Source organism: Plectropomus leopardus, chromosome 10 (assembly GCF_026936395.1).
Source record: "Plectropomus leopardus strain MGB_pleo_1.0 chromosome 10, ASM2693639v1, whole genome shotgun sequence".
Classification (NCBI taxonomy): Eukaryota; Metazoa; Chordata; class Actinopteri; order Perciformes; family Serranidae; genus Plectropomus; species Plectropomus leopardus.
The window spans coordinates 6,190,515-6,208,667 of NC_142185.1; the positions used below are offsets into that span (position 1 = coordinate 6,190,515).

Below are 18,153 nucleotides of genomic sequence, written 5' to 3' on the forward strand. Positions count from 1 at the left end.
ATTTCTAAAGTTTTATACATTATAAGATTAGATAGTGATATAGATAGATTTTGGGGCGACATACTATACTATGATGTTTTGGATGACTTTTGGACAACAAACAGTGCTATGTGGTTTCTCGACATGCTCTTCTAAGTGGTTTTTGGACATACTCTACTATGTCATTTTTGGACAACTTTTCAACATGCTATATTTTGATGTTTTTGGCCGTTTTTCCATCAAACTATACTATGGTGTGTCTTGACATGCTATACCAAGTGGTTTTTAGCTGTTTTTTGGACATGTCATATTCTTCAACATGCTAGGCGGGACTAAAAGCCACTTATACATTCAAATGGTAAGTATTAAAGGATTAAGACAAAAAGCTGACAATGCCATCTAGGTTATGGGAGCCTAGGACTCCATTAAAATTATTACGCAGGTTCTTGGTCAGATCAAGGGTGAGCAGAGTTAAGAACAACAGTAGCAATTAAGAATTAAAACAATGTTTGTTACAATAATAAATAAAATTAACCCCCTGGCCCTGAGTGACTTGTGGTTGTACCAGTCTTGTCCTTTCAGTCCTTGTTGCCGCCCCAAGGTCGTGGTCCCTTTTTCCTTCCTAAAGAGGGTTCAAAACAAGGAGCAGTCAGTCCAATAATCAGCACATCTGATATAACTAATGAAGTCCAGTGTTTGTCTAGCTACTATGAGCTACAGTTCACCTAATGCCTAACTGGCCAATAAACACACTCACAGCAACACACTCCATTACAATCCCACACGGAAAATAAGAACCTTATGCCTAATAAATTTGGGTTGCACTCTGTACACGCCACAGCACTCAGGTAAGTTTAAAGCATGCAAATAAAATGTTAGGTGAAGTAACTTGTTGCCAACACTAGGCCTGACTGACTGAAAAACAATAAAATCGAGGTCTAAAACACAGTGATAAATATTTCTAAAAAGAGTCTCTAAAATGAAGACTAAAAACAAGGGTCCATGTAACAAAGAAGGAGAGAAGAAGAAAGAGGGGTAACTTAGCTGAAAGAGGGGTGCATCGCGACTACACCCCTCTGCTATTCCACGTGGCTTCCCCTCAACCTGGCATGTTCCTCACTGCTGCCGCTGGCCGCCGTGGTCCTCTGTAGTTGTCAGCCGGCCCTCGCCTGGAAAGCACAAGACATGCGCCAGACAACCACTGATACACTATGTTAATCCCCCACACCTGCCGGGCCCCGCAGCCAGCCCAACCGGTGTCTGCTGCTCTACACTGTAAGATACTACTCACACTTTTTCTGGGTGATAGCGCGTCCCTCACTAACCGCCCAGATTAGAGTAGTTTCGGCAAACAGTCCTGTCCCGTTGTCTGCTCCACTGACTATATCGTTCTGTGCACACCTACCACTCAATCAATTTGACTGTTGCTACCAGAGTCTGTGTGTGCTTCAATGACTGTGGGAAAACCCACCGCCTGCTGCAACTTTACACTCAAAACAAAATACAAAAAGCAAAATTGACAGAATAAAGCAGTTCAAGCCAGACCTGTAGGCCATAAAACCGATACTGTCACATTACTCTGACGATTTTAGCCATTTTTTTTCATCATACTATACTATGGCGTGTCTCGAAAAGCTATACTGGTGGTTTTCAGTTGTTTTTTAGACAGGTCATATTTTGACACTTATAACATGCTATACTATGTCATTTTCGCTGGATTTTTCAACAGGCTATATTATGACGTTTTTAGCTGTTTGTCATCATACTATACTATGGCGTGTCTCGATATGCTATACTAAATGGTTTTTAGCTGTTTTTTGAATGTCATATTTTGACATTTTTCGACATACTATACTGTGTTGTTTTTCGGTGGATTTTTCAACATGCTATATTTTGATGCTTTGGGCCGGGTTTTTTTTATCATACTATGCTATGGACTGTCTATATATGCTATTCTAAGTGGTTTTCAGCTGTTTTTTTGGACATGTAATATTTTGCCATTTTTCAACATACTATACTATGTCGTTTTTGGTTGATTTTTCAACATGCTATATTATGATGTTTTTAGCAGTTTTTCATCATACTATACTATGGCGTGTCTCAACAAGCTATACTAAGTGTTTTTAGCTGTTTTTTGGACATGTAATATTTTGCCATTTTTCAACATACTATACTATGTTGTTTTCAGTGGATTTTTCAAAAGATTATATTTTGGCTGTTTTTTCAGCATACTATGCTATGGAGTGTCTCGATACACTATTCTAAGTGGTTTTCAGCTGTTTTTTTGACATGTCATATTATGACATTTTTCGACATACTACTTTGTTGTTTTCGGTGGATTTTTTAAACATGCTATATTATGATGTTTTTAGCCATTTTTTCATCATACTATACTATGGCGTGTCTCAACAAGCTATACTAAGTGTTTTTAGTGTTTTTTTGGACATGTCATATTTTGACATTTTTCAACATACTATACTTTTTCGTTTTCGGTGGATTTTTCAAAATGCCGTATTTTGATGTTTTGGGCCGTTTTTCATCATACTATACTATTTACTATCTATATATGCTATTCTAAGTGTCTTTTTAGCTGCTTTTTGGACATGTCATATTTTGACATTTTTCGCCATACTATACAGTGTCGTTTTTGGTGGATTTTTCAACATGCTATATTTTGATGCTTTGGGCCGTTCTTTCATCATACTATACTATTTACTATCTATATATGCTATTCTAAGTGGTTTTCAGCTGTGTTTTGGATAGGTCATTTTTTGACATTTTTCAACATGCTATACTATGTCGTTTTTGGTCAATTTTTCAACATGCTATATTATGATGTTTTTAGCAGTTTTTCATCATACTATACTATGGCGTGTCTCGACAAGCTATTCTAAGTGTTTTTAGCATTTTTTTGGACATGTCATATTTTGACATTTTTCGACATACTATACTATGTTGTTTTCGGTGGATTTTTCAACATGCTATATTTTGATGGTTTTGGCTGTTTTTTCATCATACTACACCATGGCATGTCTCCACATGCTATACTAAGTGTTTTTTTAGCTGTTTTTTGGACATGTCATATTTTGACATTTTTCGACATACTATAGCTACTGTGTTGTTTTCGGTGGATTTTTCAGCATGCTATATTTTGATGTTTTGGGCTGTTTTTCATAATACTGTGCTATGGACAATCTATATATGCTATTCCAAGTGTTTTTTAGCTGTTTTTTGGACATGTCATAATATGACATTTTTCGACATAAAACTTTGTTGTTTTCAGTGGATTTTTCAACATGCTACATTTTTATGCTTTGGGCTGTTCTTTCATCATACTATACTATTTACTATGGTGTGTCTCGAAATGCTACATTAAGTGGTTTCAGCTGTTTTTTGGACATGTCATATTTTGACATTTTTCGCCATATACTATACTATATAGTTTTCAGTGGATTTTTCAAAATGCTATATTTTGATGCTTTGGGCCGTTCTTTCATCATACTATACTATGGCGTGTCTCAACAAGCTATACTAAGTGTTTTTAGCTGTTTTTTGGACATGTAATATTTTGCCATTTTTTGACATACTATACTATGTTGTTTTCAGTGGATTTTTCAAAAGATTATATTTTGGCTGTTTTTTCAGCATACTATGCTATGGAGTGTCTGGATATACTATTCTAAGTGGTTTTCAGCTGTTTTTTTGACATGTCATATAATGACATTTTTCGACATACTACTTTGTTGTTTTCGGTGGATTTTTCAACATGCTATATTTTTATGCTTTGGGCCGTTCTTTCATCATACTATACTATTTACTATGGCGTGTCTCCAAATGCTACATTAAGTGGTTTCAGCTGTTTTTTGGACATGTCATATTTTGACATTTTTCGCCATGACATTTTTCAATTTGCCATGACATTTTTCAAAATGCTATATTTTGATGTTTTGGGCTGTTTTTTATCATACTGAACTATGAACTGTCTATATATACTATTCTAAGTGGTTTTCAGCTGTTGTTTGGACAGGTCATATTTTGACATTTTTCTACATACTATACTACGTTGTATTTGGTGGATTTTTCAGCATGCTATATTTTGATGGTTTTGGACGTTTTTTCATCATACTATACCATGGCATGTCTCAACATGCTATACTAAGTGGTTTTTTAGCTGTTTTTTGGACATGTCATATTTTGACATACTATACTATGACGTTTTCGGGCGTTTTTTTTAAATGCTACATTATGATGTTTTTTTTTTGTTTGTTTTTTAACCTTATTGCCATTTACTTGAATGAACAGACAATTAACATTGCAGAAAAAATGCCTTGAGAGTGGGTCCTACCCTACACAATTGCACAAGTGGGCAAAGATTCACAACACCACAGTAGTTGACACACCCACATAACAGACACACACACACATGTATACACTTTCCATGAACACAATTAAACACATCCATCCATACTCATACACCCAAGCATCACTCATATGTATAAGCATTCACATATCACACACATGCCAATTTACATAATGTACCTACACGCACATACATGTAGGAATGCATGAATGACCAAGCTTCAAAATACTTAAAATAATTACTTAAAAAACTCAGTAAGGATAAAGAATATACAGACACATGTATATACACACATACAAACATACTCATACATACACACACACACACACACACACACACTTATATATACATGTATACACACACATATATACATGTATATACATACACACACCTACACCAACATATACACCCACAAATACACACATAAAAACATATACAACTGGAAATTATTTTAAAAAAACAAACAAACAAACAAAAGAAAACAAGGGTAAGGATAATAAAAAGGTTTCTAACCAAGATAGTCAACCACTGATGGCCATCTCCTTTTAAACATAAGGATTTTAGTTGTAATTGAGCTGTCATGCGCTCCATGATATAAACTTGTTTGACTTTTTGCAGCCGTTGAACAGTCGTGGGAGGGTTAGGCTTCATCCAGTTGATGGTAATTGTTTTTCTTGCAGTCATCAGCAGAATATGCAGCATATAACGCTTGTTTGTGATAAACCTGTGATCAGGCAAAACGTCCAATAAAAATAACAACGGATTCAAAGGAATGACCAATTTCAGGATTCTCTCCATTTCTCCTTTAACGTTTTTCCAAAATGTCTGTATTTTTGGGCAGTCCCAAAAAATGTGGGTGTGGTTGCAAGCATACCACAGTTTCTCCAGCATTTGCTGGTAAAATTATTTTTAAATATACAGGTCATCAGTGGGGTCCTGAAGAACCTCAGCTTAACCTTCCAGTCATATTCCTTCCATTGCTGGTTTCCAACAACACAGTGACACCTGGTGCTTATACTTTCTCAGACATCATCATCCACTAATGTATTCAGTTTCAGTTCCCATTGTTCTTTAATATGCAACGTATTCTCTGATGTGTCTAGTGATAACTTTTTGTAAATATGGGATATGTGCTTTTTTGTTGACACTAACTGTACTGACAGATGTATAAACTGGGCTTCTATATTAGCTGGTTGTCTTTTGATATATTCCCAGTCTTTATGATGTGTAACATAGTGTCTGATTTACAAATATCTTTATAGGTCACTCAAAGCTAAAGCAATTTTATCCTGGAGTCTGTTAAGGATTTAAATATATCTCCCTCAAACAGTTGATTAATTTGTAATCAGCCCATTCTCAGCCCATCTTTCACACCTCTTATCACATACAGATGGGAGAAACTCTACATTTCCTACTAGGAGCATAACCCGCAACAAAGCTTGATTGCTTTTGGGCTGAATTCCAGATCTTCAGTGTGTTTTTAAACCTTATTTTATTTATTATTTATTATTTTGGGCTAAGAAATAGAAGTGTAGATAATGATGTTACAGGTAGGAAGCTTTGCTCAATGGAAACCCACTCAGTCTCCAAATCCCTCATATCCCAGGACACCACTGCTCGAATCTGAGCAGCCCAGTAGTAAAGTTTTAGGTTGGATAACCCCAGACCTTCTTTCTCCTTTGCTGACATCAATATTTTCAATCGAACTTGGGGTTGCCTGTTTTGCCAGATAAATTTGGCCATTTGCTTTTCTATCCGTTTAAATGCAGACTGTGGTATTAGAATAGGGAGAGATTGAAATTTAAAAAAGCAGTCTTGGTAGAATATTCACACTCACTGACTCTATCCTTCTGTTGGCACTCTGTCTCTAATCTCTTAATTTCTTCCTCTAATTCAATCTGTTGAGCTAGCCTTTGCCTTTTAACTCTTGAAGAAATAGCAATAATGTTGCCCCTCATCACTACTCTGGCCCCCTTCCAGAGAGTAGCGGGGGAAACAGAATCACTGTCATTTAAGCTAAGATAATCCGTCAATGTTTTACACATTTCTAACTCAATTGTTTCATCATTTAACATGAGACATTAAGTCGCCAATATTTGAACTGTTTATTTGGTCCTATCTTTATCTTTAAAATAACGAAGGCATGGTCTGATATTGTAATTGGTTGTATATTGCATTCATTTGTCCTGTGGCTGTCCGTGCTGGATATCAGAAACATATCCAGCCGAGAATAACTGCTGTGGACCTCAGACATGAAAGTAAAGTCCTTTTCTCTGGGATGTATATAGCGCCAGACATCCAACGAGCCCAGTTTATTAATCATTGCTATAAGGCTAGTAGATTTTTTGGACATCGAGCCTGTTTCCACTGGGAGCCAATCCATAGCTTGTCTTAAGGTACAATTAAAGAGCCCAGCTATTAGGGGGATTCCCTCCGCTCATCAGCTGCTAATGAAGCTATGTTCTTGAAGACATCTGCACAGTCTTCAGTGGAGCATATAAATTGCGCATTGTAATTTCAGTACCTCCGATAGTCCCGATCACAATCAAATATCTGCCCTCTTTATCCATAATTGTTTTTTCATGATTAAAATATACTGATTTATTGAAAAGAATGGCTACTCCCCCTTTCCTGCCATTTTTAAAAGAAGCACTATAAATCTGATCTACCCATTCTGTTTCTAATTTTTGATGTTCTTTTTCTGACAAATGCGTTTCCTGGATCATTGCTATAGAACAATTTTTTTTTTTTAGCTGACTGAAAATTGTATTCCTCTTAACCTGGACTGCTTATACTTTTAACATTATAACTAATACAGTATAGACTGTCCATGAATATTTGTTGTAAATTTCTTGATATACTCCCCTTTAAGTTTTTTTCCCCATATGCACGAAAAAGTCAGGCAAGACCAAACTAAAGCTATAAAGAAATAATATTGGCCCCACACAAATATCAGGGCAGAACAACACTGAACTTTACAAGGAACACTCAATAAAGTATGTATGTAAAACAAACAAGACAATGGAGTGAACTTCAACATACCCAACCGGTTTTGTGACTTTTTCTTTGTTTTCTTTTTCAAAGACAAACCGGTTCCCGATGTCACGTGGGCAGAGGATGGTGACTTTTCCTCCGTGGGACTGACACAGTGTCTGCGCTGCTGTCGTCTCGTCCACAGAAAGGTCGCAGCTCGGTGTGCCAGTGTCTTCCTCGCGTTTATTTCCGGTCCGTGGCTACTGATATAATATACAGCTTTCATCCTAGCATTTATGTTTCAAACTCCAAACAAAGTAAAGTGAAATACTCGGCGTGTCCTGAGATCGCTCATTACCAAAACAAGCTCTGACATCCTTTCCGGATAGCACCGCCGGCTCTTTGATGTCGCCTGTCCTCCCCCCGCGCTGCTCCCTCTCCATCAGCTTCCGTTTATACCTATTGTTTGTATTATTGCACGTTTGATTAATAACTAACATGCATGTTGTTTTTCTGTTTTCTCTTTATAGTAACCACACACTCACGCACATGTATACCCATTTCTACAATAAATGAGTGGTCACAAGAGAGAGAGAGAGTGTGGATTCTTTCATCTTGTCATTAAGCCATCATGTTCTAACCGGACAACCTGAGGTGATTGCAGTAATTCAGAGTCAGCTCCTAAATTCATTCACCTCCATCACATGGAGCCTCGGGGAAGCATCTGCAAGGGTGGGGTAGCTGTTTTCGCCTGACTCCGTGATGACCTTCAGACCTTCAGATGTGCGGGATAGCACATTTAACCTTAATGTTTTTCTGCTTTGGTTGTTTAATGACGAATCACCTGCGCTCTCCTCCTCCGCAGCTCTGGGGTAGTAGTCGTGGTCAAAAAATATCAGGTTTGTTTTGTAGAAGGTTTCTCTTTGGCTCCATGCTTGTCTTAAGACCATCTCTTTGACCGAATAGTCCACAAATTTCACAATTAGGGACCTTGGATTAGCGGCGGGATCCTTAGGTTTGGCTGTTAGAGATCGGTGCGCTCTCTCTGTTTGTAAGTTCACTTCAGGACCCAGCTGGACGGCAGACTCAATCAACCGCTTTACAAACTCCTTCACGTCTCTGCCTTCACTGCCTTCTGGCACTCGGTAGATTCACAGGTTGTTACATCTTGACCCATTTTGGAGGTCTTCATCTGGCCATCAGGACCATCTCCCGGTGCAGTAGATTTTGGATTGCTCGGCGCTAATGCGATCCTCTGCCCACCTGGTTCTTTTCTCAAGTTTTGTCATTTCACCTTTAAGCTCTTGCATTGACACCTCCAAATTTGTCAGGGACAGCTTTGTCTGTGTGCGCTCTTCCAGGTTTTCTCCCCTTAGTTAGTATTCTGGATCCTGGATCAAACATGCTAACGTTACCGCGCCGCACGCCGGCGTTTGAGTGTGCTGTTTGGGATTGTCGCTCTCATCTTTTAAGTTGTCCAATTTGCTTGCGCCTTTGCTTCTGAAACGTGATGCCATATCGATTTCGTGTGGTTTTGACGAGTTTTCCTTAGTTTTGCTAGGATTTACAGGTTGGGCGGACGGAGCTCCTCTTTTAGGCTGCTACCTCAGCATGGCGTCACCGGAAGTCTATGTTATGATGTTTTTGGGAATTATTTTGCATACTAGTCTCATCATGCTTAACCATGTTGTTTTCAGCTGTTTTTTGGACATTTATTTTATTTTTTCACATTTTTCGACATACTATACTATGGCGTTTTTAGTCATTTTATTGACATGCTTTATTATGATGTTTTTGCCTTTTTTTGACATGCTTTAATATGAATTGTCTCAGCATGCTATAGCTTACTATGACATTTTCATCTGTTATCTTTTAATATTTCATATGTTGAAATTTTTCAACATACTATACTATGGCATTTTCTGTCAGGTTTTTTGACATGTTATATTATGATATTTTTGGCTATTTTGGACGACATACTATACTAAGTTGTTTTCTGAATTATTTGACAACATACTATACTATGTAATTTTTAGTATTTTTGGATGACATATATACTTTGTTTTTTTTGTCATTTTGGACGACATACTATATTATGTCACTTTTTAATCATTTTTTGACGACGTACTATAATATGTCGTTTTTTGTGATTTTTGGATCTATGAATCTGAGGATGTGATGTGGAACTTTTCCATAAGTCCACCTACAGCAAGAATATCGCAAATGTTTCCATTTGTTGGCTCATAACAGTTTATTGTTTTATTTTTCTTTATTTTAATAAGCAAAGCAGTGTGGGTTATTTTAAATTCATTGAGTGCCATCATAAAAATGTTCAAAACATCTAAAATCCTCTCAGTACCTCCCCCATCAGCAATCAGCAATCAGCAATCAGACTTCATACTATACTATAACGTTTTTTTCGTCCAGCCTCCGTCGGCAAGATGTTCTGAGTATTTATTTTAATTTATTTTTCTCACACGTTTTCCATTTGAACACGCTCTTATTACAGTTTATAACTCATCTCCTTTATACTTTGAACCAAATATGTACAAACACGTTTCCTTTTCCTTTCACATGACAGGCATCCAAACGTCCACGTCAACTGTTTTATGCTTCATCCTTGTCCCTGCACAGTTCATTTCAGTGGTGTGGTGGACTGGATTCATTTAGGATACTCACCCCTGTGATCCGTCTTTGGCTGTACTCTCTGGCCTCCGCAGCTGGCTCGCAGCGTCCTGCTGATTGCGCGGTCACAGCGCTCCGTGCGCGCGGAGGTTTCCGCACTTTCATTCATAAAAATCCGAGCATGAATTCCAGCCAGCGACCCGGAGTCTCTGACTATGATGTGGCTCATTCTGTGAAAGTCTTTTAAACGGGGCCATCCCTACAGGGCTCCGCTTCCTGACTCACACGTTAAAAACAGTGCAAATCACAACACTGCAGTCGCTGATTCCATTGGCTTCATTTGGCTGATTTATTGTCACTTTGAGACAAAATCAAAATCAAAAGGGGAAATCTTTCTCTGTCTAACGTGAAGCGATGTCAAAGGCTGAGCCGATGCCCGATCACATTGCTGAGGCGTCACTTCATGAAATTAAGGGAAATTCTATGCAGACTTAGCAACCCGTGATAATACTGATTCAACAGAAATATCTATCTATCTACTATATATATATATATATATATATATATATATATATATATATATATATATATATGTCAGGAATGCTAAGTAACTCAATAAACAGTAATTGAGATCAATGCACCAAGTAGTATTTCTTCAGCCCTGAAATGTAGTAATCCAATCACCATAATTACTCTTAAACATGATCTAAATTTGGTTAAATGATATTCATACATTTTTTAAAATGTAAACCTTATTTTTCCTTGAGCTCTGAAACAAATTATGGTCTGTGAAAATGAGATGTTTCGCTCACATCTCGGCAAGAGTGCTCCTGACCACTTTGAAACTTTTTCTCTCACTTAAGAGAAAAGCAAAAAATCAGAAAACAATGGTGATTCCCAAAAACCTATTAGTACTAACAAAATGAGAATAAACCATGGATGCAAGCAAAAATAAGAGAAAATTTGTCCGTATGTCATTTCTGGCATGAGGCCTACTGTTTGTCAGGTTTAAAAACAAGCAAAGCACACAGAAATAATGTAACTGTGACAACAGAGCTAAAGAAACCACCTTTCCTTTATATTAGATGCAACAAATTACACCGTCCTATGTCTTTAGACCAATTTCACTTTTTAAAAAGTCTCTCTGTAAAATAAATACATAGTGCTGCTATTGCAAATGTTGCCACTGAAAAAATACATTCATAATACAATCTTTTCAATGACTTCAAAGTAGATCCTAGAAGCCTCATAAAACCTGCTAATGACCTTCCAACAGTCAGGAGAACAATCTGAGGATAGATGAAGCTATACAGAGATCAAACAGGCACGGTAGCTGCAGCGTCAGCAGGATGCCTGTGTGCCTGTACACATTTACACCATCAGGGATGCGTTATAAAGTTCATATGATAATTTCCACACCTCACTGTCTCACAAAACCAATAGAGTCAGAGTATTACCCAAATATTTCCAGGTAGAGAGTAGTATAACATGAACTATACTGTAACTAAACTAATACACTTTGATACAATATATATCCTGGGATACCACACGTGTGATTTACAGTATCGACACATTACATGAGTAATATTCTGTACACATTGCATTACAGATATCTAAATATTGTATCATTTGTTTAAGCTGTACTGATGAGGCGCTCACTCACACAGACAACACACAGTACATAATGACAGAGGCGAGCCAGAGATATAAAGTGGAGCAGTGATGTACAGCCACGAAGCAAAGCACACCAGACGGGACACAACAACCAAAACTAACTCACCACATATTTCCAAAATATGGTCACTAATGTTCAAAGGGATTCCAGAAAAGCACGACGCTCCACTGCTGCATATAGAAACAAATATTGTAGATGTGTGCAGCAGGTCTACAGCAGGCTGTCCAGGCTCTTCTCAGCGCTCTCCTTGTCATCAGCACCGGCAGGCGGGCTGTATTTGTCTTGGTAGTCCTGCAGGATGGTGACCACATCGTGGTGGCCAAATTGTATCGCTTCTTCGATTGGTGTGTTCCCCCATCTGGAAAAAGGAAATACTTGAATTAAAACACAGCTTCAAAAATATGGTACATGTGGAATTGTAATAAATTCACTGAAAAAAAGTGAAAGGTTTTTTTTGTTTTTATTTTTTAAATGAATTAACAAAATTAATATCTCAGAATTCTGGAAAAAAAAGTTTTCATGGAAAAAAAATTGCTCAAATAAAAAAAAAACAAGATATGAGAAAAAAATGTGCTCATTTTACTGAATTGAAGAAATTATGTCATTAGTTCTTGTTTTACTGAATTAATGAGGAAATGATCCAATAGTTAAAAAAAAATAATCGCACAAAAATCTGCTCTTTAAAAAAAACCCTAACATATTAATGTTGTTAATTCTTGTGTTTTAGAATTAACGAGATAATAACCTAAGAGTTATTAAAAAAATGATGCAAGAAACTCTTCTTCTGCTTCTGCTTTGCCTTGTTTGTCAAAGGTGCTATATAAATAAAGTTATTATTAATGTGAGTGTTTTGAGTTTTTACTAAGACCAGAATGCAGAATGCAGTCCGTTTAGCATCTACTTTTACACTTTACCAAATTAAAAAAAGTTCACCTATGATTACCGCCTGGCAGTTGCATGCTTCTGCAAACTGGTCGAGTTGCTCTTACGGTTTCCATTCAGGTTAGAAAAGTGTTTTTGCAGAACATCATGATGTCACAGTGATTGACCTTTGACCTTTGAGATTTAAACTGTCATCACTTTATCTTTTTATCCCATTAGACATTTGTGTGACATAATTAGCGTACGAATTCTTGAGTTATAGCCAAAAACATTTCAAAAAGTCACAGTGACCTTGACCTTTGACCAAATTTTCATCAGTTCCTCAATGAGTTAAAGTGAAAGTTTGTGCCAAATTTGAAAAAAATCTCCAAAGGTGTTCTTGACATATTGTGTTCACGAGAATGGGATGGACACGTGGAAAGACAATCCTAAAACATAATGCCTCCGGCCGTGGCCATCACCAGCACCGAAGCATAAACATCTAAAAATATATTATTTTTTTGTCAGCAGAAACATTTAAATAAGCATATTATTTGTAATAAGCAGGCTTCATGAGCTTTCATTATAGTCCCTCAGAATAAAGTGAGACCTGACTTGGACTCTAATATGTATGTAAACAGCAGGAAGGTAAAAAAACAAACAAACAACACAACGATCCTGCAGCTTATTAGTCAGGTTACAGAGAGGCTGGCATCATGTTGAAGTTCTTGTACACAGAGAGAACAGTCAGAGCACAGTGATGCTGCAGCGTCTGCACTCACCTGTCTCTGGGGACTGGGTTCACCTTGCAGGCCTCCAGGAGGAAGCGCACCACCTCTGTGTGTCCTGAGAGCACAGCACATGTCAGAAATACAAACGTGTACATGCCAGTGATGGACTGTAACTAAGAACATTTACTCAAGTACTGTACACAAGCATAAATCTTAAGCTTCTCGTACTACTAAATGAGTATTTTCTTTTCATGCCACATAATAATTTTGCTCCACTACATTCTAGAGGGAAATATTGTACTTGTTATTTTGCTACATTTATCCGAAAGCTTAAGTTACTAGCAACTTTGCAAATTAAGATTTTTGCCCAAAAAGAAATATTTTGTTATAATTTAAACCACCCAACAGTATATACAAGTACAGCTGAAATAACTAGATGATTGGTCAATTAGCAAACTCACAAAAATGATTCAGGCTTAAAATATATTTATTATTCTTATTCTTCTTCTTCTTATTATTATCATTATTGACACAGCCTTTGTAAATGGGGTGTCTGCTTTACAAGGTGAGCAGTCATCTCCTAAATATTTTTGAATGATTGAGTTTTTTGGGTGTGTTTTTTCTGCATTGGGTACTTTTACTTTCCATAATTTAACCTTTTGAAAACTGACTGGATTGATATTGGTTTTCTTGTCCTACTGTCAGACACCTTTCATAAGCATTTAAGGCTGTAAAACATGAGCAACTTTGATTTTTTTTAAATAGGATAAAAGGCAATAATTAACTTGGTATGAAATGTTCTGCTAATTACCAAAAAATTATGAAAGGTGACAAGAAAGTGACCCTAGTTAAAACCACAGCTTAAAAAGGAGAAATATACAGGAAAAATGATCAAATAACCAGAAAAAGTATATCAAAAACATATTTATAGTATACATTTATAATATTGTAATTATGCATTCAAAATAAGGTTAAAGAAAATAATATAATATTTTACATTCATTATTTTTATTTTATTTTAGCTTTTTTTCAGGCCATCTCCTGTTTTTCTATTATTTTTTCTTTGTCTTTTGTTAACTTCATTGAATTTTGGCACTTTTCTTTGCTCATTTTTGGGTAATTTCATGTCAAGTTTGCTTCGGTTTCAAAGGGTTGAATACATTTTCCTGATTAAACTTATTTAATTTTTCGTAAGATATATTTCCAGTGGAGGACTTTTACTTTTAACAGAGTATTTTCCCCAGTTGGTATTAGTACTGTTATGCAGAGGAACTGTATATCTACCACTGATACATAGCTTCATGTAACAATACTGTGAAGAGGGGGTGTGCTTGATTCTGATTATGGTAAAGTATGACAACAGCCCATAATTACAGCCATGTAATGTAATGTGTATGTGTCTTACAGCCACTCTTCAGGAAAGGCTTCGGTGGCATTTCATTACTCACGCTGAAACAGCTAAAGGGCCTTCCTCAAATTGTCGCCTCAAAGTTATAAAGTTGGACACACACTATTGTCTAAAATATAAATACGCCGCACACTGCACAGATTGTGATGCACACTGACAGACAAACACTGACTGTTACCTTCAGCTGCCGCCACGTGGAGGGCTGTTCTGGAGTCGTAGTCCCTCTGCTCCATGTCTATGGATGACAGCGCAAACCTGCACACACAAAGGTCGGGTCATTAACTTTATAAAGACCTTCAATAATCACATTCTTTACTAAAATATCATGTCTTATCAGCCAATATAACAGTTTAGGATTAAAACACAGTGACATTGTCCCCTGGACTGAAATGCTGTAGTGTTGCCTTTTTCCCTCAAAATATACGCCACTCAAGGCTCTCACACTTTTCACAGACAAAATTTCAAAACTTTTCCATGACTTTTCAAGGACCCATAATTACTTCTTTTCTCGCCAAACCTGACAGTTTTTTAAAAACATATCAGAATCAACTCTATACAAACAGAATTTGATCTTTTTCCTTCTTCTTTTTTATCTTTCGGGATAAAGTCATACTACTACGCAAATAAAGGTACAATTACAAGAAAGTTTTGAGAAAAAAATGTGATATGAACTTGTAGATATCTGAGAATAAAGCTGAAAGCTGCTATGATTAAAAAAACCTGTAAACTGCAAACATAATTTCAGCTAGATGGTGTACATGAGTGGAGAGATGGGACACTGGGAGATAACTAATACACTCACATGATGGATAACAAAAAACCTTGTTATGCATAAGCACATATTACAGCATGTTAGAGTTATGTTGACAGCTACAGGAAGATATTAGGCGGATTATACCCACAAGATTCCTCTGAAAACTTCATTACACAAACATTACATGTCATTGTGCAATAAACATTTACTTAGTCAGGTTAGAGTAAAGACATAACTATTTCTGCTTTTTATTTTATAAAGCAAATGTTTTATGATTCAGGAAATTCATGCATGAACTCAAGGATATATGTTTGCAACACTTTGTGTAAAAGTAAGGTTTGTTTCTTACATGAAAACTGTCATGCAGCTGAGAGACAACAGGACAAATGTCCTGTCTGTTAGTGTAAGTAAATATATATATATATATATATATATATATACATATATATATATATATAGTATATAAATGTTTAACAGTACACACAGTTTTCAGAATGGACTCCTCTGCGTGACAAAAGTAAAATAAGCCTGATTTTTGGGGGGGATAATACGAGTTAGTACATATTAAAAAAACACAAGAGTGGGTTGTTTACCTCCTCAGTGCGGAGACGTCTCCGGTGTAGGCAGCAAACAGCAGGTTGATGACAGACTTGACCTGTGGACAGGGATGGACAAAAAGAGAAAACATTTGCAGAAGGACCAAAAAGTCATCTTTTTTTCACTTCTGGTCCTCCAACTGCAGCAGCTATAAGAAATACGACCAAATCTGGTTACTATTTTACTGAGGGACTAATGAGTATAAAACAAATGACTTCACACAGGACTAATGTCATACATTTAGTTTCTAAGCAGCAGAGAGGAATTCAGTTTCAGTGTCTTTTATTCTCATACCAAACTTAGAGGAAAAGCCTAGTTTTATTCTAGAAGTTTCTTGTTGTCAACAGATCCCATGACAAAAAAACAAACAAACCAAAAAAAAAAACGTTAGTCCATTCCAGGAGGGGGGGGGTGGTGGTGTGTGTCTCAATCGATGAGACACTACTGTCTTAGCAGCCGCTCAGGCCTTATCAGTCTTTAAGAAAGGCTGCTGCTCGCTTTGTTGTACAGATAAAAATAGTCCTCCTGTTACCTATCGCAGAGCAGCACAGTTCTGAGCACGTTCTGGCTCATCAACATCATTCTTTCTGCAGAGGCATGCTAGCATAAAAAGACTGTTCATAGAAACTAAGTGAACCACATCAAATATCTGGTCCAGCAGACATAACACAGGACGCACCAGAAAATTAGTATGTAGAATGTTACTGATGACTGAAATTAACTTGGACCAAAAAAATTGCACATCTGGGCTCTCTCACAACACATCAGAAAAAAACAAAACAAAACACAAATAATTATTTTAAAAAACAGCTGATTATTGCATCTTCTTGCACATGTTGCTCAATCAGGTGTTAAATAGTGTTCTTTTTTGTTGGGGACTATTTTCAGCTGTGGATTAATACACATTTGATGTCTAGTGAATATGTGGGGTGAGCATGGAGTGTGTGGGACTGAGCTAAAATAATCTACATGATTTGGACAATAATGAAGCTCTGGGGATACACAGACAGTACTAGTTTATAGGATTAATTCATTGATGGTTTTGGTCTTTTTATGGGATTTGTCAACAATCAGAAAAATAGGGACTTAAACTTGAAGATGGATATCACCAACAAACGACAGATTTTGAGCTTTGTTGGAAATATTCTTGTGAAAGAGAATTCCCCTCAGTCGACTACGATTGCAGACAAAACTACATCTACTGAAATACAAGAACAGTTCAACACACAGTACCACGGCTCTGGCAGAGACCCCTGCATCAGTTAAAACTTACCATCAAACAGGAATCAATCATTGCCTAAAAGCAAAACTTCAGGAGATGAAAACTTACAAGGAGACATTGGAAATGTGAATGACAATACACACCAGCCATAAAAGGCTAGTAACTGAACAAATGAAAACAAACAAAAAAAACCAAACATTTTTTTAAGGCAGCATTAGTTTACGTGTGTTTTGTGCAACCAGGGAACAAAGGTACAATATTCAGCACTGCAAGAAGCACCACATCACTTCAATACACAGATGTTTCAGTTCATGCAGGAAAAGTAACGCGCCAAAAAATATTCCGAATTCACCAGTAATGACTCTCAAAAGCCAAACCGCAACTAAAATGCCGAAGTAGTTTAAAAAAACAAAACAAAGAAAATCTTGCAGATGATAATGACACATTTAGACATGCATGAGACAGCAAGACAGAAGGAACCAAAGAACATAAGTATTAGGTCCCATTTCACAGCATTCAAGTGACACTCATGGATAGTCTCATGAAATTAACCCTTTACCTTTAAATGTGATGTCTCCTTGAATCTAAATGTTAACATATCAGCACAGCTTATACTAATAAATTTCATTTATTAGTATATTATTATGATTTCATGTTTAAACTCAGTAATTATAGAGAATGTTTGCAGCCACTGATAAATCACAGCCTGTGTTTGTATGCAAACTTGTGTCATTTAATTTATCATTAATTTTAATATGGTAGTTAGACTCTTAAAGTGACCACGATGTTGATGACCTCTCAGGGGGTGTGATTTTTATATTCTTAGTTCACTTTGGAACTTTAATGTAACCCAGTAAGTAATTCATATACACATGGTCACTTTGCCTGGAAAGTATTTAAAAAATATATATATATATTTGTTTAGGCTATGAATGAGGTGGTACCTGTGAAAAATACATGACATCAAT

General features: G+C 36.6%; 1 protein-coding gene across 2 annotated transcripts in view; it reads right to left on the minus strand.

The window, feature by feature from the left end:
• Positions 1–10,687: 10,687 nt before the first annotated feature.
• Positions 10,688–18,153, minus strand: part of glsb (glutaminase b) — a 49,222-nt gene continuing 41,756 nt past the window's right edge. For both annotated transcript variants that reach the window (XM_042494527.2, XM_042494526.2), the window contains exons 15-18: positions 15,960–16,021; positions 14,791–14,867; positions 13,256–13,319; positions 10,688–11,970 (exon numbers count right to left, since the gene is read on the minus strand). In XM_042494527.2, the coding sequence (XP_042350461.2) occupies positions 11,823–11,970; positions 13,256–13,319; positions 14,791–14,867; positions 15,960–16,021 (351 nt within the window). In that variant the 3' untranslated portion in view covers positions 10,688–11,822. The remainder of the gene's footprint in view (positions 11,971–13,255; positions 13,320–14,790; positions 14,868–15,959; positions 16,022–18,153) is intronic.